General features: G+C 40.9%; 3 protein-coding genes and 1 non-coding gene across 4 annotated transcripts; 1 reads left to right on the forward strand and 3 right to left on the reverse strand.

Moving 5' to 3' along the window:
- Positions 1 to 5,761: 5,761 nt before the first annotated feature.
- On the forward strand, positions 5,762 to 9,491 carry LOC116257079 (uncharacterized). The gene is made up of 5 exons (XM_031633694.2): positions 5,762 to 5,962; positions 6,087 to 6,157; positions 6,228 to 6,308; positions 6,444 to 6,487; positions 9,222 to 9,491. The coding sequence occupies exons 1-5, from the start codon at positions 5,875 to 5,877 to the stop codon at positions 9,319 to 9,321; spliced, it is 384 nt and encodes a 127-aa protein (XP_031489554.1). The 5' UTR covers positions 5,762 to 5,874; the 3' UTR covers positions 9,322 to 9,491.
- Positions 9,492 to 10,612: 1,121 nt separating this feature from the next.
- LOC116257730 (OBERON-like protein) lies at positions 10,613 to 14,101 on the reverse strand. Its single transcript, XM_031634695.2, has 3 exons — positions 13,945 to 14,101; positions 12,530 to 13,834; positions 10,613 to 11,505 (listed from the first exon to the last, which is right to left on the reverse strand). Exons 2-3 carry the CDS (start codon positions 13,701 to 13,703, stop codon positions 10,877 to 10,879), a joined length of 1,803 nt encoding a protein of 600 aa, XP_031490555.1. The 5' UTR covers positions 13,704 to 13,834; positions 13,945 to 14,101; the 3' UTR covers positions 10,613 to 10,876.
- A 3,630-nt stretch (positions 14,102 to 17,731) lies between these two features.
- On the reverse strand, positions 17,732 to 19,486 carry LOC116258085 (uncharacterized). The gene has a single exon (XM_031635187.2). It carries the CDS (start codon positions 19,337 to 19,339, stop codon positions 17,861 to 17,863), a length of 1,479 nt encoding a protein of 492 aa, XP_031491047.1. The 5' UTR covers positions 19,340 to 19,486; the 3' UTR covers positions 17,732 to 17,860.
- An 886-nt stretch (positions 19,487 to 20,372) lies between these two features.
- On the reverse strand, positions 20,373 to 20,446 carry TRNAT-AGU (transfer RNA threonine (anticodon AGU)). Its single transcript has one exon. It is a non-coding gene; the product is annotated as a tRNA-Thr (tRNA).
- Positions 20,447 to 22,861: the final 2,415 nt, after the last annotated feature.

Below are 22,861 nucleotides of genomic sequence, written 5' to 3' on the forward strand. Positions count from 1 at the left end.
TCTCGACCGTTGTATTAAATAAAATTGCGTAAGACCTACTATTCGATTACGTATTACAATAGCACCCCCAAATAAAGAGAAATTTGAAACTCACGATCAACGCTTTTTTAAATTCCAAACAAGGATCACCTTGAGATAAGAAAATCTAATATCACTCATGAGGATGCGCAAATATCCTTAAAGGGCCATTGAAATAAACAGTTACTCCGTGGTCCATACAACTTTAGCCATAGTTGCTAATTGTGAACAAGCAAAGTCTAGTAGTTTGATAAAGGTTTGATTCTTGAACAAGTTTTGATATGGTTATATGTCCATTCTCAATGACAACAAAGAGTACCAATCTTTTGGAATATGTCAATCTTACTCAATTAGGAGATGCACACACAAGATGCTCTATCGCGTTTTTATGTTTGTGTGAATGCACATATTTTTTTCATAAATCCAGCTTATCAATGTATTTTATATGTCTATAAATGTGAATCTTCAACTTATAATAGGTTTGTCAGCTTATAGAACTTGATCAACATATATTTTGAACAGGATGTATATGGTTGTATTTATCAGAAAAACATAAAGTATTGGGAAGAGCAATAGGGAGGCACAATTTAAGGATCTTGGTGATCTATCCCTAAAATTCTAATCTCTTGTTTTAATTAGTAAGGTATCCCTCTTTTTGGGCGAGTAGGGGGAGACCTTACTGTTCACTTAAAGGACGAAGCCCTATTAACCTCTTATCTTTATGGTACATGACTTGCGTTTAGTGTCTCGAGGTGTTACTCATACAACATTCAACTTGTGCATCAGTAGTTTCCTTTTTACTGTTTTACAACAAAGGAAGCTGACACTCTTGGTATTCAAAACAAAGATTGACTACCTATCAACCCCTACTTCATTCATTGCACAAACTCTTTTAAGGATAGTAAGGTGTCCTTCTTTGAAAACTTCACATAAAAAACAATGGTTAATATTCTAGGTACTAAAGTGCAAATACCTTTCATTTTAAATACTATAAAATAAATAATTTATTATATTAAAGCATAGGAAGCCCTTGTGAGTAAGTGAAGTTCCCGCGTATAAAAATGCACTTAGGTCAATGCTGTTTAAAAAATGTTCACCTATTCCTCCATGATCCACCCACTTTGTATGCTTTTCTAGTATAGATGGTCAGCTCAGCCAGATTTTGCCTTTTATTCCACAATTTGAAATTGAACCACTCAAATATTTATATGTTTGAAAAAAAACATTAAATGCATAAATTAAACTCTATAGAGATTTTAAAATCAATAGTTTTATACTGATAGATATGAAGGGTCTTGACATTAATCCGTGTGCATGGGATTGAAGCTTTTTCCTTCAAACTAATAGGTTCAGCTATCTAAATTTACCCATGTAGTTAAATAAAATAATTGCAAGAATATGATCAAAGTGTAAAAATGACCATAAATATTACTTGGTCCAAGCCATAATATATATATATAAATTGAATGGTGTTTCTGGTTACACCTTTTTGTCATTATTTTTCTCTTTAGCATCCATTTGTTTTACGTGAACGGTTGCTGGTTAGATGACTAGGTGACTGTAGATAACCAGTCACCTTCACTCATATATATAGTTAGAGGGGTAAATTGACTAGATTTGAATCCGATATACATTTACCAATTTATCAGATATATTAAGATTTGAAATGGTGCTTGAATAACGACGACCAAAAGTTTCACTGCATTTGAATCCAATTTTTGAGTTTGCAATTCCAATCTGACTTTCAAATCTACAATCAAATCTAAACCACATTAGATGTTTTATCTAACACCAAATTTATAGAATTTTTTTTTTCAAGAGTTCAATCTAATATCTGATCTGAATTTGATCCATTGACATCCCTAGCTGGATAAAGTCCAAAACATCGAATGCATCACATTTTTTATTTCTTAAAAAATCTACAGATTGGTGGAGTTCCTAATCTAGGAATTTGCAAACAATCTCCTTGTCAGCAGAATCTTGGTGAACTTCGACCAGAAAACACGACAAGTATGTGGTTGCCACCCCTCAATGCCGTCGGGACTAGGGGCGGAAGGAGGGGGGGCCGGCCTAGGCCATGGTCTCACCCTAGCTAAGTAAAAACAAAAAAAAAATTATATTAAAAAATTTGAAAATTTTTAGTTGTCTAATGTATTTTTTGTATTCTGATTTAGTTTGACCCTACTCGCATAAATTCGTTGGGCTGTTTGGCCTAGTTGAATGACCGTTTGGCCCACCCTTGAAAAAAAATCCTGACTCCGCCCCTGGTCGGGACAGTCTTGTGAGGCATCTCCAGCAGCCCAAATCCAAAGACGCAGGATTGAAACTTATCCAACGTTTTCATTTTAAAGATCCTTGTGGTCCCTTTGGATCCTACCTCTGGCATCAGCTACTTTGCAAAGTTGACCAATTTTATGCACCCTACCTCTGGCATCAGCTACTTTGCAAAGTTGACCAATTGACAGAAGGAAATACGTAAGGGAGAAGAATAACTTAACTGAGCGTGCAATTTTATAGTATAAAACTTAAAAATTTTTGTTTTTTTAGTTGGAAAAAAAAAAAAGGGAAGGCATGGGGGCTTATAGAGTCATCCAGAGAGGGTAAGGATATCGAATCCATTTGAAAGTGTAATTTAGGTTGCATTCATATGGTTTTTAGTCTTTGTTTTATAAGTGAAGAGAAGCCATGAATGTTTTGCTATATATATGTGTTTTCCTTACCAATAAATGCAGGTCAACTACAAATGAGTTTGCAATAGTCGATTTTTATGTACTTATGAGTCATTAGATCATTCGGAATGTTTCATGAATCTCTCAAAAAATAGGTAAATTCATGAAACACTGTAACTAGAATTCCATGAATTTGTCACAATCTTTGAAATAGATTCATGAGACACCGACTGTTGTTTTCTTTGTTGCTTAAATGAAATAACGTGACATAAGATACTTACATCATGGACATTCTTCTCACCTAGTAAAGTGAGGGGAAAAGAATCTATGCCCTATCAAACAGGGCAAAGGGATGAACAGTATGAGAAAGTGAATAACAAGTCCAACCCGTGAGCGCTCAACTTTATGTATGCAGTGAACTCGTCTGCTGTAAAGACTAGTAGTGCACATGAGTTATTCTAACCTCCAAACATGCCTCAAGGTTGTGTTTGATGATGAGAGATATCCTCCAACCAGACGGAATATCCAACCTTCCATCCGCTCATTTTCGTGTAAAACAAGAGGAAGGTTGTCAAATTCGTCCTCAATGCAAGTTCATCGTGTTTGAGAGAGCATTGCACTGATCGGACATTCTTCAACCAATATGAAGAATGCCATGCCTATCAAACATCCTAAGAGTAGGGCTGTACAATGAGTCAAGCCAACTTGGGCACAACTCAAACTCACTCGAAACAACTCAGCTCGTCCTTGACTCGTTTATAAACGAACTGAATTTGAGTTTACAAAGATATTCAAAACGAAAAATGAGTCGAGTCCGAGTTTTAGGAACTCGACTCATGTATACTCGACTCGATTTGCAAATTGGTACTGTATATAATATTATCAAAACCGGTTTTATAAGTTACACGAGTTAATTATTACACGAGTTAACGCTAAATGAGTTAAATGGTTTAAATAAGTTGAGTTCGACCTTGATTTTGTGTAGTCGAGTCGAGTCGAGCTCGAGCTTGTTATAAGGATCTCGACTATGAATTAACGTTTACACGAGTTAACGCTAAATGAGTTAAATGAGTCGTGTTCGAGCTCGATTTTGTGCAGTCGAGTCGAGCTCGAGCTTGTTATAAGGATCTCGACTATGAATTAACGTTTACACGAGTTAACGCTAAATGAGTTAAATGAGTTGTGTTCGAGCTCGATTTTGTGCAGTCGAGTCAAGCTCGAGCTTGTTATAAGGATCTCGACTATGAATTAACGTTTACACGATTTTGTGCAGTCGAGTCGAGCTCGAGCTTGTTATAAGGATCTCGACTCGAGTTTGAGCCGAGTCGAGCTTGAGCTGTCCAAGCTCAACCTCGACTCTCCTCGTGTGCAGCCCTACCTAAGAGAGGATGGATCCTTTCAATGATAGTTATTAGGGTTGCCATTTTCTTGGTCTTTTTTGGCCCATAATTTTTTATTATCCGCCAAGTAAGAATTACGCGGGTTACTGCCTTCTACTACATCAAGTCAGGATCAAACAACTCTTCTAACCCGTGATGCAAGGTGAATTTAAAATATAAGGTACATTTAAAGCATGAACTCATATGAAACTCTCATATGAAAAATTATCTAGCCAGGCTACATATCTAAGCAAGCAAGCTTGCATTCCAAACCTGATTCGTATCTAAGCAAGGGCTTAGGGTTGTATTAGTTTTTCTAGAGGGATGACGTCTATAACAATCAAATCCCAGAACATCATGTGAGTGTTTCATGAATCTATCCTAAAAGTAAAAACTGATTTATAAGACATTAAGTTCTCATGTTATGTAAATCTACCTCAATTTCTTGGGCAGATTCATGGAAACACTCACACGATGTTCCAGTTGTCAAATAGCTCCTTAGAGCGTACTAAGTAGATGCACAAATTGAGCCGAAAGCATTAAAGGTACAGTTTTCCAAATCCATATTGAAATGTTAAGGTTGAAGTTGGCTCAACTATTTAATGCGATCCATTAAGAAGTTGGATAAAATTTAACATGGGCATTTACACTTTAAAAGTTCTTGTCAAGAAAGTGAATCTCATCACCCGTCATTTTTCTTCAAGTTGTTTAATTATGAGAACTATTCATTCGACTGTCAGAATAACAATAATTAATTATGAAAGTCATCCATTTGGTTGTTAGAATAGTATCAACTAATAACTTTGGTTGGACCAATGCAAGGAAAATGATAAATGGTGTAATGCTGCTTCCCTCAAAAGATCCAAATGTGGATTTTCTTAGAGAGGGCGTTAAATTGCCCGTAATATAAAATTCTCAGGATTTAATAACCTTGAATTTTAAGATCATACCGTTCCCTTCCCATCTTTTATTCAATCTTTCTTAACGTAAAATGACAAAATAAGAATTATATGTGAACCTTAGCTGCATAACTAGTCGAGCCAGCTTGAGTTTGACTCGAACTCGCTTACCAAAATTCGACTCAAGTTCGAGTGAGTTCGAGTTATATGTTTGCAATGTTAAACGAACCATGTTCAAGTTATAAGAATCCGACTCGACTCGACTACATAATGAATATTAAATTATAATGAAAAAATAGTTAAACGAGTAGCAACTAAACAAACAAACTAAACAAACAAACTAAACAGATTAAAAAAAGAAAAACAAGATATCCTTAACAAAAATTAAATGAATCAAGTTTGAGCTCAGCATTGTAACAAAAAAGACTGATCGAGTAATGAATTGAGTTCGAGCTCAGCATTGTATCGTCCAAATCGTGCTTGAGCTTGATTTTATCGAACTCGACTGGAGTTCAAACTCTAGTTTTTCTCAATCAAGTGGAGCTCGACCTTCACTGGTGTGCAGCCCTTTTGTGTGAAGAACAAGTTTACTTTGGACCTTTCACCTCACATCCACATCAAATCAATGGATTTTAAATAGGAAGTAACCCAAATAATTGGCAGGACGGCCACATGCTCGATGCTTGCATGCCATTATCCTCCGGAAGTGCGCCCATCATGGCCGCTGATCATCACGATGAACGGAGACAATGTCAGAACATCGGAAGTTGGTAATTTGGCACGGTAGTAGACAACCAACGTGAACCAACTGCCGTTCTTTTTTCCTGTCCCGATGGGTCGCCACAGCATATGGAGGCAGAAAGAAGAGGGACTTGAGGGCGGGGAAGCGAGGAGGACTCTGACCGCTGTATGTTAAACAGATACCCAAGGAAAGGGGGAAGACAGAGAAAAAGCAAGATGGATCCGGCAATCTGGCACAAGGTGGCTGGTATTTCCGGTATGGTGGTCTTACCACCCTCCTCCGCCTCTTTCTCTCTCTCTCTCTCTCCCCCACTCCCCCTTGTGTGTGTGTGTGTGTGTGAAAAAGCTGAAGGTTGCAGTTGAAACTTGAAAAAATGCAGGTGTAGCTGCTCTTGGCCTTGGGACTTACGGTGCCCACGTCTTCAAGCCCAAGAACCCTGCATACAAAGAGGTAGAAAGGAAAACCCACCCTCTCTTCCTCTCTCTGAAAGTTTTGGTGGCTAATTGATAAAATATAATAGGTTTGGCATACCGCATCCCTGTATCATCTGGTCCACACAGCAGCCTTGCTCGCGGCTCCTCTTACCAAGCACCCCAACCTGGTGAGCACCCAATTTCTCCTTCTATTATGGCCTGTCCTTTGTCTGCCTTTTCTCCCTTTGCATCAGGAGTCATGTTATTGTTGATCTTGATGTGAATACTGTACTTGGTGTCACGATGTATTTGTTTTTGTGTAGTTTGGTGGCCTTATGACTGCTGGAATCGTTCTCTTCTCGGGAACGTAAGTGTTCGATCCTTTTTACCCTTTCAGATTTCTTGAGTTTGCAGTGTCCTCTCTCACTTCCTCTCAGAAGTTCCTATTCTAACGATGTAACACAGATCCATGATTCTGTTCGATAAATTTTTGGCATATGTTTTTGTGGGATTTGTTTATTTTTCTACAAATTGTTAGTCCTAAATTCTGTAGCCCTCCTTGGCGTTTCTTAGTTCCAGAGCTTCTTGGATTCCAGTCCTTGAATTGTTTAATGTTATGTTCTACTTCTCCATCCATATTGTTGGGTGTTCGACCCTTTCGCCCTTCCTGGGATTTGTAATCTTAACTCTTGTAGTGTATGATTATGCATCAACTTATCTGCAGCGTCTTGGGTTCATGCACTGCTCATTTATGTTCTCATGTGAAACGTAATTGTGAAATCTAGGATTGATGAAATCAATTGGTAGCATTGGCGAAACTGAACACTTAAGGTAATTGCACCACCAATAGGTTTGACTTGTCTAATGTTTAAGGCTTTAAAAATACCCCATTTGAATTGGGGGCCACCCAATGATCAAGTAACAGGACAACCTATGTTTATCTCGTAAGCATCTCCTCTTAGTGGATAGCCACCTCCTTACAAGCTCCTTCCTCCTAAATTCCTAATAGAGTGCCACCACCTTGCAAGTGCTCATATGAGTTGCCACTTGCCAGTAGCAAGCACTTGCGAAAATTTGATGTTGATCAAACTTTCTCAACAAGCCCTTCTACCTTATTCTGTGTTGCAAGTGTTTTCTCTCAATTGCTAAAACATTAGGAGGTTGGATGAACATAATACTACTGGTAGCATGAACATGGTATTTTCGTCCGAGAAAACTCTATACTATGGTACGTTACCTTTTCAATTCAGTGGCCAATTGATCCATAATGCTTTTAACCATGGTCTATTATCTTATTCTAGACATTTAACCTTTCTTGTGAAACGCTTTCAAGTATATCACCCTTGCTTATGCTATTTGGGAACAGTTCTGAACAACATATTCCACATCTATATAGCAGTACAATCATCTGCTATCCGAACATGAATGTCTTAGGTTAGGGAATAATTGGTACGTACAATTGTCAACTCTTAATCTTCATCCAGAAAGAAAATTGACAATTTAGAACTTAGAAGAAGTTTGGTCAGGAGTATTATGTTTTTTTCTTCCCCCATAGGTATAGTCTGATAGAACTTCAACTAAACCGTCAAGATCATGCGAGAAATCTGTACTCCATGTTAAAGGAGTAAATGGTTTCCCTTTATGTAAAGAAGTTAGGATTTCTGAGTTTTTCTAAAACAAGTTAACTGATGGTCAAGTAAAGAAGTAAACATATCTGCAGGTAACTGGAAAGAGAGGAAATAAAAAGTTATGGTCTCATGAAATTAAGCCTGACTAAAAGTCGTGCAAAGGAGCTAAAACCTTTAAAGCAGAGATGGAAACTTTAAACAGATTTGATGGTCTTACTCAAAGTAGTTCAGTGCCTCATAAAGCTGTTCATCAGAAGCATTGTAGGATGAAAGCAGAATATTTTTGAACCGATGAGGATGAGAAGAGATAAAAAGAATGTTATTTTTAAAAGAAAGGTATCCTCGTCATGATAGGATTTCATTTTCACAATCATTCAATCAAACTTTCAAAGTAAACCCAAATGTAGTTGGCTTTGGTCCATGAGAAACACAGAGAGAGCATGGAAACGAGAATATTAAGAGAGAGAGAATGAAATTTTAGGATAAGAGGATATCTGACTTGGAAGAAGATAGGGATCTCTTTGGACACCCATTTGGGATCAATCACTAGTAAGTGGTAGTGGATCTTGCTTTTCTGGTAGCATGATAAGGGATGTAAACCACCAGGTTACTCGGCAAGGAAATGAAAAGTTATATACGTGCACTTAATTGGAAAGCAAAATTTCTCATGTTGACATGTCCTAGGATCTCTTTATGTCAGTAAAGTATAAATGTGCTACCTGGATAACAGTATCCCTAACATTGCAAAATGAATAAGTAGTTAGGGCTACTAGCACATGTTACAGAAAACCCAGCGAAAGGATTACCTGGTCCAGCTAAAGATTTAATGAGGACACAATGTGGTTTCCTTGAGCATATCCTGAAGCCTCACATCTATCATGTGGCTAAGTTTATTTGAAGGTCCATAATTTTATTAATTACACTAGTAGCTCACTTTTGGCAGGATTTGGAAGTACAAACTGCCTGTTGTGGTCTTTGTGTTATTTATTTATGTGCTGTTGTTCTTGGTTTCTCCTAGCTATTCTTGGTTTAAGAATAGTTGCTTTTGGTTGGTAAATTAATTTTCCCATTTGGGTCATCCTTACCTCTAGTGGTCAAGTATTCTGTTATGTTGGCGACATCAATGACATGAATTAAATTTTTCCTGTTTTTTGTCATCACTTGACCTCTTCCACAAATGCACACAAATACTATTCTAGTTCGTAACTGCCATTCAAGGGGAGAAAGTAATTTGTTGTGGTACATCATTTTTAATTATTATGCATTAGCCTTGAAAGCCTCACAAGTCCTCTAAATAAGTGTGAAATACATGCTGTTTTCCAAGTAAAATTCCAAATGCATGCCAGATTGTTGTTTTTTCTTAGGAAAAGGTGGTCTTGGGTGCACCACTCTCCTCCATAGTTGGCACCATTACTTCGTTTAGTTGTTTAAGCTGTGCAGTGATGTAGACAGGGGCACTTGTGTTTCTTGCAGATGTTACACAGTGGCTTTTCTTGAAGATAGAAAATATTCTCATACAGCACCTATAGGTGGATTTGCATTTATTGGAGCTTGGGCAACTCTCCTCTTTTGAGATGAAACAGCAAATTTCCGCAATGTTGATGTCAATAAAGCTGCAGACTTCAGAAAATAGCAAAGCTGTTGTATGCCAACTTCGGTTGTGTTATTCTTGTGCTTTGCACCTTGTGTACAAGAGATAATTTCCCAACAGCAATCACGTTAGGACTCTTCTACCTTTCTCTCCGTATGAAAGTCTTTTGTATGGTTTCTTTATGATAAGGGTGAGCTTCGACCACCTAGCGTTGCAAGGTCACGCAAGCTGATTCAATTTCTTAACCTGGTAGTGCAGCATTTATGCACATTCATAGGATTAGAGTCAAGTTTTTGGTGGCTGAGTTCACCCAACAGTATGAATGATCATCAGCATCGTTCATCGGAATTGTCATTGGCATCATCATGCCTTCCCAGCCTTTCGTACCAAGGGCTACTGAGATATCAGCATATGCATCAGTTTTGTTCAGTGAATTCCCAAATAGAGCATAAGGTCCATTTTATAACCCGAACCACGTCTAATCAATTGAATTGATGTTGCGACCGGAATGGATGCAAAAAGCCATGATAGAACATGTGCTATAATTTCAATAAAATTGGAAATTTGAGGTTTTTGGAAAGGGTCGTTTCAGTAACGAAAACATGCTGAAAGCAGTAGCGGAATTTGGCAGCAAACCTACGTGACGGAGAGAGAGAGAGAGAGAGAGCACGAAGAGACCATTTGCTAGCGAAACCAGGACAGATCCTGGCTAATTGTCAGTTCATCACTGTGCCATAGGGCAATGCGCTCGTCTGAGAGAGGACCAATGGGAGTAGTTAGTGGGTCTTCACCTTGGAGGCTCACATTGCAGGAGAAGTAAGCATAGAGACAACAGTTATAAACTAGCACCGCTAGGTCTCCCACCACAGAATCGTTCTTCTGTTATAGATGATAAAAATTTTAAATGCAAGGCCATGAATTTCTTCCAGATAGGATCTGCTCAAATACATGAATACAGCCTGCCCATCAGGTAGTACATTCTCACAAAAGAATGGTTACTTGCCTTCGCCCGACATAACCGTTTAGGAAGCTCCCCTTGTAATCTTCCTTCCACGAACTGAAGGAACAATGCCTGGTTAGTAAGTACAACAACGCAACTGTATATTGAAAAACATTACATATATTGGACAAACTAAAAGAAGAGTTTATATTCCGCTGAAAAAAGAAGAGCCTATATTAAAGCTAATTATCTCAAGGCGACTTATTAAACTCTTCATTTGAAATGTGGCCCTAATCTTTTAAAAATGCCAACTTGTTTTAATACCATGGTAACTGATGTAAAAACTAGCAATAGATATTATACAAGAATTTACCAACAGAAAGTGGATACATGCAGCCAATTACTGAAGCTTGAAAACTATCTGAATCACAAAAGGCATGAGGTGCTCAGCTCCCTCAAATGTCGGATATCAGTTATCAAACAAGAGTCTGGTCCGGCTGGCAAAAGCAATTGCTTAAGCGTTCAACATACTTAGACTGACCGAGTGTCTTCTGCTTAAAACACTAAATTTAAGTTTTTCACTCATCAAGACTTCTTTTAAGGAACTGATCCGATAGTTTGATGGTCTCCTGATGCAGTACTCTGCCCTTCTACCTTGGTTGGGGGCACGTTGTACACATTCTTAAGCATATCCTGTATCTTACAGAGCATCAGCATCTGAGAAGATTCACCTCCACCTGATAGCCTGGAGGATTCCTGGAGCCTGATCTTCTCAAATAGGCAACGCTTTTCTGCTTCTGCCTCATTCAGTCTCTGCTGCAGGTAACTGCTAGCATACTCTTCCTCTGCCTTCTCAGATTTGGCCAGCATAATCCTTTTCAGCCTCTCGGCTTCACGCCTGGCTTCAGTGGCCTTAATCTGAAACATGTCTGCCTCTGCCTGCTTCAGCCTAATTATGGTCTCAAGTTCCTCAATTTGCTGCTTCTTCCGTTGCCTCTCCATCTGCAATTCAGCTACTTCCCTGCTTTTCTCTTCTAATTCCCTATCACATGCTTCCAATGCCACTCGAGACTTCTTGTATGCTCGTTTCTTCTCCTCGGCCACCATCTCCATTTTCTTCACTGCCTCCTGTACCACTTCTGCTATTCTATTGCAAGCCTCTTGTGGTGATATCAGCCGTCCAGACTCTTCAGCTTCAGGATTCTTAGCCCCCTCCATCTCTATCTCTGAAGAAACAAAATAAGACACCTTACATGATGCACTTGGGAGAGAAACTTCTTTAGTGTATAACAAAATTTTTTATCTAAATCTCATCTTTTCTTGTGGTTCTGTCAGCAAAATTTCAGTGATATTAATACATTGGAATTTATGGGAAAGAAAGGGTGGGGCTAGCACCCCAGACCCCCAGTTGGCTGCTAGGTGGACCTTATGGGTGATACAGGGAGCTACAGGGAGCTGATAACAATAGAAATTGAAACTTGACTCCCGTTAAACAGTCTTCTCCAACCCAATTAATCTAAGTCCCATGTGTCTGAGGAAAAGAAAAGAGGTTTCTCATTTGCAGCTTTGCATCAAGCAGAAACGTGACAAGGAATTTTCTTTGGTCGCACACGCATGTGGACAAACGTCCAGAGTACTATACATTCTTTAATTACATAGTAACATTTGAAGTGGTAAGACATAGCAGCATTAGTTATCCAAGCCATATAATGGCTTGTCTTGATTACTATAAGAACTACTGGTACTATTAACATTATTATTTTATTTAGCTCAACTGAAATTTCTGACTCATTTAAATATTGATTGGAATTAAAGTTCATATCGAACTACAGTCATGCAACTACGCTGCTTAAAACAAAGTATGTGAATGAACCAAGACTAAAAGGAATGGAAAAAAAATCCATCAGCATCGGCATCAAAAAGAGACACATACCAACACCTCTTTAATGCGTACTGCAATCTCAATCAACAAAAAGATGGATGTCAATTTAATGCGTGCTGCCAATCTCAACCAATAAAACATGGATGTCAAAGTGGCACTAAATGATTGCATTCCAACAATCAGTATGAATTATCACGTGTTTAGTCTTCCCATGCAATTACAACCATCTTGCATTCTCGGTTTCTCAGGATTTGGTCTTGATTTACTAACTGCTTTGCGCTAGTAATGTATAAACTATGAACGCATACGTCTTTGACTTAAAAGTTGGAGAAAACTTGCAGAAAACCCAAAATAAAAGCAAGCATTACCTTCAAAGAAAAGCAACATCACTTTACAGACAGCAGACTCCGCAACTCCATTCTTCAACCTGTCTAGAAGTTCCTCGCACTTCCAGAAAAGCTTCCGTCCCTTTGAGTCCTCGCTCCCCCTGAAGATCCGGCTGACAGCATCAAGCTCCCTTATCAGTGCTTCCCGATCCCACCGTGGCGCACACTGCTGGAACACGTCCTTTACCCACCCCAACAACTCCGACGTCCTGTTACAAGCTTGACATCTAAACACCATCTCAGAGGACGCTGCCCCGGCCTTGCGGGACGGCCCCATAGTGATCTGACCCCCACGGATGGCACAGTCGGTATGAGTCCAATGAGAGCACGAATCGCAACCGACCCACCGGCAAGTGTTCACTTCGAAATCAAACTTACTACAGATCACACACATACAGACATTGCAGAAGCCATTCCTGGTGGTGCAAATCTCGCAGGAGCAGTCATCCGCAGGAAGCGCATTCTGGCAGGCAATATTGCGGCATCGTTTGTAGGTGAATATCTCAATCAGGAACGACTGGGGGAGGGAGATGGTAGGGTGGAGGAATGCTTGGATCCCGGTGTTGATGGCTACTAAGATCTCCAATTGTGCCCGATGAGCTCGAACCAGAGACTTCGCCGTGAGGTCCAGCCTCCCCTGGACAAGCTTCTGCAAGAATAGGAACTCTTCCCGCTGTTGCGGCCCCCCGGTGCCCTCCAGAATAGACCGGAGCTCGCCCCTGAACTCCTCGAGTAGCTCCTCAGGCATCGCCTGCATCCGCTCCGCCACCACCTCCACCCGCTCCTTGGCGACATCCCGGAGCGAAATCCGGTCCGAGCTCGCCACCCGTCGAACGACCGCCTGCTCCGCAGCCCGGTAGTTGCTCTCCTCCTCAACGCCCTCCCTCTCCTTCTCGGCCACCCGCTTCCCGCCGGAGGACAGCTCTGCACCACCGCCGCCGGTCGCCTCACCCCTGCTGTTGTGCGCAGACCACGTCTCCCTCGAGCTGGCGCTCTCGGTCGCCGAGCCCTGCCCCGGATCGGAGTTCGACGCCGGCTCCGGCGGATCACTAAAGCCAGCCTCGGAGGAGGCGAGCGAGAGAGAAGTCTGCAGCCCGCTCGCCAGCCGCGGAGGCGGCATCTGAGGCTGGAAGCTCGCGCCGGACGACGTTCCCATCCCCCCCAAATTCTGGTCCTTCAACTCCTTCTCATCAAAATCCCTCACCTCCCCCACCCTAACCACCTCCCGTCAAATTAGAACGTCCAGAACCAAAAGATATATCTCGACCAGAAATTGCAAAGCCAAGCCTAATCTCCAAACCACCAAAAACCAGAAAAAATAAAATTCTACCTCAGCAAAGGGAAAGAAGTACTATCAATAGATCAATAACAAGAAGGAGGCTGCTACTGCTGCTTACCGGGGAGGAACCCTGCCTGAACCTTCCTCCCAGAGAGAGAGAGGTCCGAAATTAGGGTTAGGGTTTCTGGAAGCCTCACTCCAGCGACGCCATTGCTGGTGGGCGAGGTTTCTCTCTCTCGCCTTTTTCCTTGTTTTGGGTGATGGGGGGACAAGAGTCTCGCTTCTTCAAGTCAACCTCATTGGGTAACCGGCCAAACCGGTCTCCACGGGCTCCACTTTGCGTGTGACAAACGCGTCGCGTCTTCCTTCTCACCGCGGTCTCCGGAACGTTGGCAGTAAGAGGATGAAATTACCAAAATAGTCTCGTCTTTTAACATACCTTTTGGGTCGGATCTAAGTTTAGATCTAATCCGTGAATGATGGAACTTTTTGCAGTGTAACACGTTGTTATTGTTTCAATACAGATTCTTGAATCTACCCTTTTTTTTCAGGCAAATTCGGTGAAGTTTTTACACGCAACCCTTCTCTTGTAGACCCAAAGCCCAAATGACTCGGCCCATGACTATGGCTTGCTAAAGATCAACATAAACTGACCTTGACACACATTACCCCACTCAATTTTAGCACAAAATTTAGGATGTCAATAGATTGGATTTGAATTGAACTTAGTTTTGCTTATATTTGATTTATTAGATGGGCACATATTTGGATATCAATGAAAACGATGAAAAAATGGTGAGTGCTCGTGTTGGTATGGTGAGTCCTAATGGCATTGAATTGCAATTAGTTCTGACCTTTTTTGTTATGGTGAGTACGTTGCGTTGGGGGTTTCTGCCTATCAGCGAGGACCTGGGGATCCCTATCATCCATCAAGAGATCGATGAGGTGATCCCGTAGTTCGCTTCTGTTTTCAATCTTCCCGACTTCCCCCTCTTCAAAGTCCAAACAAGAATCAGAAATCAAATGATTTTCGGATTGGTCTATGCCTGCAGTTCCAAGTTCTAACATTTCAAGAGAGTCCTAACCTTTCAAAAACCTTTCTATTTTTGTGATTATATCATATCTAAATTTTATTTTTTAATTCACAATTGAAATCAGACTTTTTAATTCAAAACTGAATCCGTATCTCGCTTTTAAATTCACATTGGAATTTAAACTGTATGACGATATGTTCAAAGCTAGGTATGGATATTGAGTATTAGTATTATTAACTGATCTATTATTCACTTAAATTTGATTAAAATCCAATTCAGAGACATCTCCTAAATCGTACTAAAATATATATTTTTTTAATATATGCTTTGATATACATTGATATCCCATAGCTAAGTCAAGTTGGAATCAAAGGGTATAGTACATTGATTCCAATCGGAACTTGGATATTGGACTCGTCTGCGAAACGAGTTTGGACCTGGTGGCTCTTCCGTCAGACCGGCGTCAAAGGAGGGGTATTTTGGTCCGTGAAAGTTGGGGCCGGGTCGTCGCCACCGTGGGTCCAGACGGGAAAGAGAGGAGTCGAGGGGACTTTCGGACGCCACCGGCCGAAAGAAAAAGGGAAGGAAAGCGCTGGACTTTTTTGCGAGAACTTCGCAGTTCGGGAACTTTCTAAATCTGGATTGCGTCTATTTCCGGGAGGACTTCCTGTCCCAGCGGTTTTCTTCGGCAGCTGTAGAGCTCGACGCTTCGATCTCTCATAGACTTATCTCACTTTATCCGGATAAACTGGTGCGGCTCTTCCTCCGCCCAATCTCAGTAGTTCTCGAGGTGCGTTTGTTTCATTTTATATTCAGCTTATTAAAAATCTTGCCGTTTAATGGGTATTGCCGTATTGGTAAACAAGCCTGAATGGATCGAACTTGAACTTCAAGATGAATCTATCGAGTCGAGCTTATCTTTTTTTAATTTCTTCTTTATTTCAGCCCTTTGAAGAGGACCTCTTTTTTTTTTTTACGATCAGGAAGTGTGAACACCCGATTGACTAACTAGAACACTTTGACGTACATAAGTTTACTTACATGACTAGACAAGGGAGAAAAACAACAGAGGCTGTTGAAACAAACAGGGGAGCAGAACCTTTTATGACAACCACTACACAAGATCGAAGAAAAAAGCGAGCAGAAAGGAGAAAATTTGGCTGCTGTACTTAACATTAAGCTCCTCAAAGAAGGAATGTAGGAAATGCATTTCATTTCCCGAATGGAACTTCAGCGAACAGCTAGGTAGATAAGATCGACAAAAACATCAGCACATTTTAACATGACCCTCCAACAACGGAAAGATGGAAATCCTCTTTCCACATTTTCCTGTTTGTGAGGAAAAACTAGTCAGAAACCACGACGTCTTAGAGTTCTAGGCAAATGCATTCATGCGGGGTTGCCCAGACTGTAAACTGTGAAAATAAAATTGCTCCCAGGGAACGAGAATTCTCATTCTTGATCATCTATCTGATAAAGCGTCTAAAATCCTAACATGAAAATTTTCTCACTGATCGTCTAAATACCATTGCAGTTTTCCAATGTTATCTTCAGTTTCAACTGCACAACATTGTCTGGAACAGTGGACGCCACGCACTTCTTTCTTCAATTTTTCACAATGGAAGATTTCTCAAAACACAAACGACGACAGGACAAATGAAGCTTACTTCGAACACCCATTTCCATATCCTCATGTGAAAAGTATTCATGTGCAGGATAGCTGAAATGGTAGAAATCTGTAACAGATTCTCCCAGACCAAACTGGGAAACAAGTTTCCAATCAAAGGATTGCTGGGAGGTAGGCTAGCTACATTTATTACCAACAAATTACATATACATACAAAAAATGAGGAGGATGCATTGCATCAACACAGTGAAGAACTAGCAGCATCAACGCAGCCACTGCCAACACCAAGAGCCAAGTAGGCACTATGCAAAACACTACACCAAAAACGGGAACCATACTTAACCAAACTCATCTGCCATCGGCTTCTTTATAGTTCATAAGCAGATCGCCCATCGCTGCAGGAACTTTCCAGTTTGTTAGGAAAATAGATTAACCATCCATTGGCTTCAAAGGACATAACATAGCTGGTTGGTTGGACTTAGAGCATGTGAGAAGGCACGTCTCCAATTCAATCATATACGTGTGTTAACTGTTACGGCGATGGAGCACAGTACTTAAGTTGAAGGATACAACACTGCCACTACCATTGTAGATAGTGATGCAGCACGACCCCAAAAGCAGGAGGAATGGGGAGGCCCTTCAGGCCTCTTTTCTGGCGGTGGGTTGTTAACCTCTCACTTACTCGGAGTCATTCATTGGTCACTTTCCTTGCTGCCAAAAGGTCATCTTTCCTTCCCTTAATAATCCCCCCAAATCTTCTTTGCCATCAACTGGGAAAAGTTTTTTTGTACTCTCATCTCCTGTTTTTGTTGTCAATTATTGTAATCTATCATACTGGGACATCCACTAGATATAATCTGCCGTGAGGGGTGGGTGCTTGTAATATCCTTCTTAAATTAATCTCATGATGATTTCTTCTATTCCGAGGCTACCATTCACACCAGATTGGAAGCACCAATGAGCTATGTAAAACATAATAGCATGAGAAACTGAGATCATAATTCCTTTGTATGCTGAACTATTAATGAACATAGGTTCGACCCCCTACAAGCAAGAGTACAATAAAGACATTTACCGCACTTTTACTCTCCGAAATTTGAAATTCAAGTATGAAATTTCCAAAGTTGTGAAGGGTTACGAATATGCATCCCAGTCAATCACTTGATTCTCACATAGATACAATAAGAAGGCAGCTAGCCATAAAGTATGAAGCTATGGAGTTACCTAGGCCAAGAAATTGCACATGTTTGGAACGACTTATTAAGACATACAAGCAACAGGCAACAAAGAAACAACTTGACTGCAAATCTGCAATTATACAAGGGATTGTGCTTTGAACTACAAACAAATAAAGACCTCTCTCACCATCCATTTTATGGACAAGAAGGTGATCTCAAACTTGATTCCCTCCCGAACCTGCTATGACTCCTACTAGCTGTCTTTGGAGTCCCGAAAGGCAGAGGACTTGCCCGGTAGCTTGCTCGTAGTGTCTCATCTACTCCACTGCCTGCCTTTGCCATCACCTTCTTTACAAATTTCTGAGCAGCAGGCGACAGACCCTGCAACCCCGGGCTCGCACTCCTCCCCCTTGGCAATGGCAACCCAGCCTTCCCGAATAACCTCGACTTCTCTCTCAGCCTCCGTCCAGCCTCCCTCGACAGATTGTGTGCCTTCACATCCCTTGACGCCAAATCTGGCATCTTGAATTGTGGCCCTTCTGTCATATCCTCAGATTCCAACCTCAATGGGGTGCCCTCGATCTCCCCCCATGTCATGAACGGCGACTCTTCCACCCCAGGCTCCGGTGAAGGTGTCCTTACGTAGCTGTAACCGCCCTTCCCATCCTCCGGCGTCCTTCTGAGGTCCTCGAGATCATATTTCTTTGCCTTGTCGGACCCCCGACCGGAGAATGGCCAGGTCGTCGCCGGGGAGTTGCCCCTCACCGGAGTGTACAGAATCGTGACCTGACCGTCTTCCTCTGGAAGCCTCGAGTCAGCTAACTTTCCACTGAACCGAGTATTGGCCGCATCAACCTCCTTCGTTGCCGCCTTGAGCCGCTGCGCGAGCTCTGCTTCCGTCAATGGCGCCTCATCCCGACTCACCGACCCATACATAAGCAGATTCTGAGCGGTGAACTTCCACCCCTCAAGCGTGTCGGTTGGTTGCCCGGACGTTCCAAACCCATCGGTTACCCTCTTTACGTTCTCGGGCGCGGCCACCGCACCGGAGGACGTTTCACCTTCCGTGAGGTATCGGTTCCTCTCCCGCCGCTTGCGATTCACCTTCTCCAGAATCTTCGAGAAGCTATCGTTGTCCTCGCTCGTGTACCGCCGGAGGAACGCGTCAAGGCTCAGAGACGAATCCACCGCAGGTTCCGCACCATCGCCTTCTCCGGCAAGTGGGTTGCTCGCGTTCTCCTCTATCGACGACTCCTGGCGCTGATCCGGCGTGCGATCGTGAGTCCACGGAGTCACCACGGAAACCGACCGCGGGGTTAGCGTTGCGTGCCTCCCGGACCCCGAACCACCGCCGCTCGCACGGCGGCGCTCGAGGATCTTCAACTGGGCATCTCTGATCTGCAAGGGATCGCCGGAGCGGACTGCGGACAACCAATCCAGCCGGTCGTGGAGTTTGGGTATGTCCGGAAAGAAGTCACGCTCAATGATGCCCTCGATGGCGGCGATGTAGGTATCCTCGTCGAGGACGATCGGATGGGAGGGGCGGCGCCGCTTGAGCGGCCGCTGTTCCCCAGACGCATCGGGGACGGAGTTAGGGTTAGGGCTTCGGAGGGGAGTGGCTGCGGATTCCGGGAGGGACAGGTGACGAGGGGATCGACCGGGAGTTGCCAACATAGTCGCTTGCCCACAACGAAATCCGACGACCAAAAATTGAACAAAGGAAGAGAAGATATAGAAGGGAAGGGAGACACAGCCGCGGAAATGGAGTCTTCTGGCCTTCACCCCCTTTTTTGGCTCCGTCCTCGAAAGGAGAAGGAAAATGGAAGGAACGCGGGGTCTCCTGATAAGCTTGAAATTCACGGTTGCCGGGGTCTGGAGTTGATCCAAATCCGCCAGAACACAATCAAGAAAAATCTAAGCGACATTTTAAAACAAATTTCTCTCTTATTAAGAAAATCTCACAATTATCAGCATCAATAAATAAATTTTATGGTGAAAAAAGTGAAACAGTTAATTTATATTGATCTTTTATTAATCTTTATCTGCAATTCTTATACATAAATGTATTTTCATCTGCAGTTCTTGTAGATAACTGTAAGTTATTGAGTTAAGCCAGTGATGTAGCTAGGAATTTTGGGTTGAGGCACTAATTCAAAATTTTTAACTAATTAAACTGATTATTTCGACTTAATGTTAATAGCATTCCTTCTAAAATCTCCAACTAATATGCAATTTTCTGATGCATACGCGCTCCTTTTGCCGCTTTAATCAATGCCAGCAGCTTCCTGCAACTATGCCCTCAGTGGAGTTTTTATTTTACAATGATAAATATTTATTTATTTTTAGATTATTAAAATGTAAAAATAAATAAATCACATTAAAAACAGTGAAAACTATTAAAAATTGAGTACGTTTATGTAATAAAGCATTAATACAATCTTTGCCTCCATGGCTTCTGCTCCCGGACATAAATTTGTGAAATTCGATGGACTCGAAGCACCAATGTGCATGATTTATATATGTACCATTTCATTCAATATCTTTACTGGACATAAATATGTTTAATAGTGCCAAATTTTTTTCCAATAAAAATAAGTGAATTATGGAGGGGTGGTAGATTTACAGAGTGTCAACAGATTAGGTTGTGAGATAAAAGCAAAAAAATAAAACAATTTTTTGCTTCGAAATGAATGCTCAAACATCATAATGCTTTCATTGAGATTCGAACTCAAGACCTCCCGCTTACTAAACGGGTGCTCTAACCAACTGAGCTATGAAAGCTTGTCGGTACACTTTTTCCCATAAATAATTATGACGGAGCCTGTCAGGCCGACCGCATCAGCATGCCGCACCAAGAACGATCCGGTTAAGCGCGGTGTCAACGTACCATGGTCCAACCCCGGATATCTAAGATCCAAATACTGATATCAAGTGGAGAACCAACACCAAACATATTCATATAATATATGTGATTTTTTTTTGGTTTCTGTTTCAAGTTTGAATGGATAAACCTTCTGACCTCTTAATGGAGATCTTCAACCCAGAGGATTTCACATTATATATATATATATATATATATATGCCTAAATTTTGTGAAAGAATTTGAACTAAGTTAGTATCATAAACAATGCTAAAATATCTACCTTTAAATTATATTATAGTACTTTCCGATTTTCGACCTTCATACAAGAAGTAAGAGATTTTTTTTTTCCTCTCTTTCCCCCTACACACAAACACACATTCATATGGTGTCACTACTTGCAAAAATTATAGATCTTGTTTATCTTTTATAACCAAGTATAGCTAAAAACTGATAAGTTCAAAAGAAAAGAAACTGGAGAAACCTATTTTAAACTCTTGTAAGAGAAATACTGAAACCTACATGTCCACAACTCCAATTATTTTTATTAGGTAAAAAAGAAACCTCTTAGTCGGCTAAAATGCACTCATTGTTCGCCTTTACAGCCAGATGAACAAAAGGGAATGAAAGGAATGGATACTAACTTGTGTTATTATTGTCGAACAACTCTTAAGTAGCAGAGCTATTTGAACCTCCTAGTCGGCTAAAATGAATCACAACTCTATTATATTGTTTTATAAATGTATCTCATTTTTTAGATTATATATATGAAACAGTTACAATGTGTTATTATTGTCAAACAACTTTAAATAGGATGACCATGTGGTTGGGCCCCACATGTGTCTACATGGCATCCAAGGGGCCGAAACAAAAAGAGTTAAGAGTGGGCTTAAAAAAAGTTACATATAAATTTTAAAATGTTTTACTTGTTATTATATTTCGACCATTGTTAAAATTTTAAAACTTTAATTCAACCCTCCTTATCAAATATTCTACCCTCTTCAAGGTGGACAAGCCCGGGGTCTAACACCCAACAAGCTGTTGTAGGTGAGCTAACATGGTCGTGTCATAGTGTTTGGTATGGCTAGGTGTCGTGTCCTCACCCAGCCATGTGTTCATCATGACATGCATTTGCATTCAGCAGGTGTGTTCATTTAGGTGTGTGTATCCATTGTAGTACATAAAATTAGAATTAGACCTGGGCAACGAGCCGGGTACCCATCGGGTACTCGGTACTCGGCCCGGTCAGGTTCAGGTCCGGACCGAGAAAACTGCCCAGCGGGCCGGGCCTGGGCCTCATGTGCGGCCCGGGTCGGTCGAACTAGGCCCGATCCGGCCCGTTTAAAATAAAAAATAAAAAATTTTTAAATTTTTTAAAATTTAATAATATATATTTATTATTAAAAATATATTTTATATTACTAATAATTTATTTTATAATTAAAAAATATTTTTTATTACCAAAGGGGCCTGAACCCGAGCTATGGGGTCGGGCCTGGGCTGGGTTTTGGACCCGACCTGGGCCGGGATTTACGGGCCTGGAATTCATGCATGTGAATGTTTTGTAGGTATTCATCATAATCATGCATGTCATCTCTTGTTCGTATAATGGCAAGGTTATACACACCCAATACATCATGTCATATATTGTAGATCCCATGCATTTCACATCATTCTTATGCATACAGGTACGTCTAGATCAGTTAGAGTTCTTCAGTTTATTGTGATGGGTAGTTATGTAATTTTATGTGTTCCTTATCCTTGTTGTTGTTAACTTAAACATGAGGAGATTGGGTTTTTATTCTATAATTTTTAGTTTAGACGTAATCTAGGTTTAATCCTCCTCTAATGCACTCGTATTTAACTACGTAGCATTTCCTAATTTATGTAAAAACAATCATTTATGCAGTTTTAAGACGCATGAATTCATGGGCAAATGACTATAGTTGATTTTCGTGGTCTATAAAATAAGTCCGGTTCTCTAAATTGTTAACTCTAAAACGGCATATTTCTCTCTAATTTTGACACTTCTAACCCTCCATTTTTAGGCAAAGTACGTCGTCCCGTCATTAAGAGTCCAGTATGCGCGAGTAGGGGCATTTTGGTCGTTCCACACACTCATATCGTGAGTGCTTAGTTTATATTAGATGTGTTTTTATATTTTTAGTCTTTTTTATATTTGGTATAGTTAAGCTAATAAATATGTTAGGGTAGGGAGGAGTAGCAAACAATAGCGGAGCTACTGTGTGACTGGCATGAGTTATATTGTGATTAAGTTGTACCTACGTTCAGTTAGGTCCAACCGCATGTAGTGTTCGCACCAGACCTGAGTTAGT

Source organism: Nymphaea colorata, chromosome 7 (assembly GCF_008831285.2).
Source record: "Nymphaea colorata isolate Beijing-Zhang1983 chromosome 7, ASM883128v2, whole genome shotgun sequence".
Lineage (NCBI taxonomy): Eukaryota > Viridiplantae > Streptophyta > Magnoliopsida > Nymphaeales > Nymphaeaceae > Nymphaea > Nymphaea colorata.

Coding starts and splice junctions, on each gene's coding strand:
- LOC116257730 (XM_031634695.2), bottom strand. CDS start 13,703: ATGGGAACGTCGTCCGGCGCGAGCTTCCAGCCTCAGATGCCGCCTCCG. Junction 11,506..12,529: donor GATGTTGCTTTTCTTTGAAG/GTAATGCTTGCT, acceptor TTGTTTCTTCAG/AGATAGAGATGGAGGGGGCT.
- LOC116258085 (XM_031635187.2), bottom strand. CDS start 19,339: ATGTTGGCAACTCCCGGTCGATCCCCTCGTCACCTGTCCCTCCCGGAA.
- LOC116257079 (XM_031633694.2), top strand. CDS start 5,875: ATGTTAAACAGATACCCAAGGAAAGGGGGAAGACAGAGAAAAAGCAAG. Junction 5,963..6,086: donor CAAGGTGGCTGGTATTTCCG/GTATGGTGGTCT, acceptor GAAAAAATGCAG/GTGTAGCTGCTCTTGGCCTT. Junction 6,309..6,443: donor TTACCAAGCACCCCAACCTG/GTGAGCACCCAA, acceptor GTTTTTGTGTAG/TTTGGTGGCCTTATGACTGC.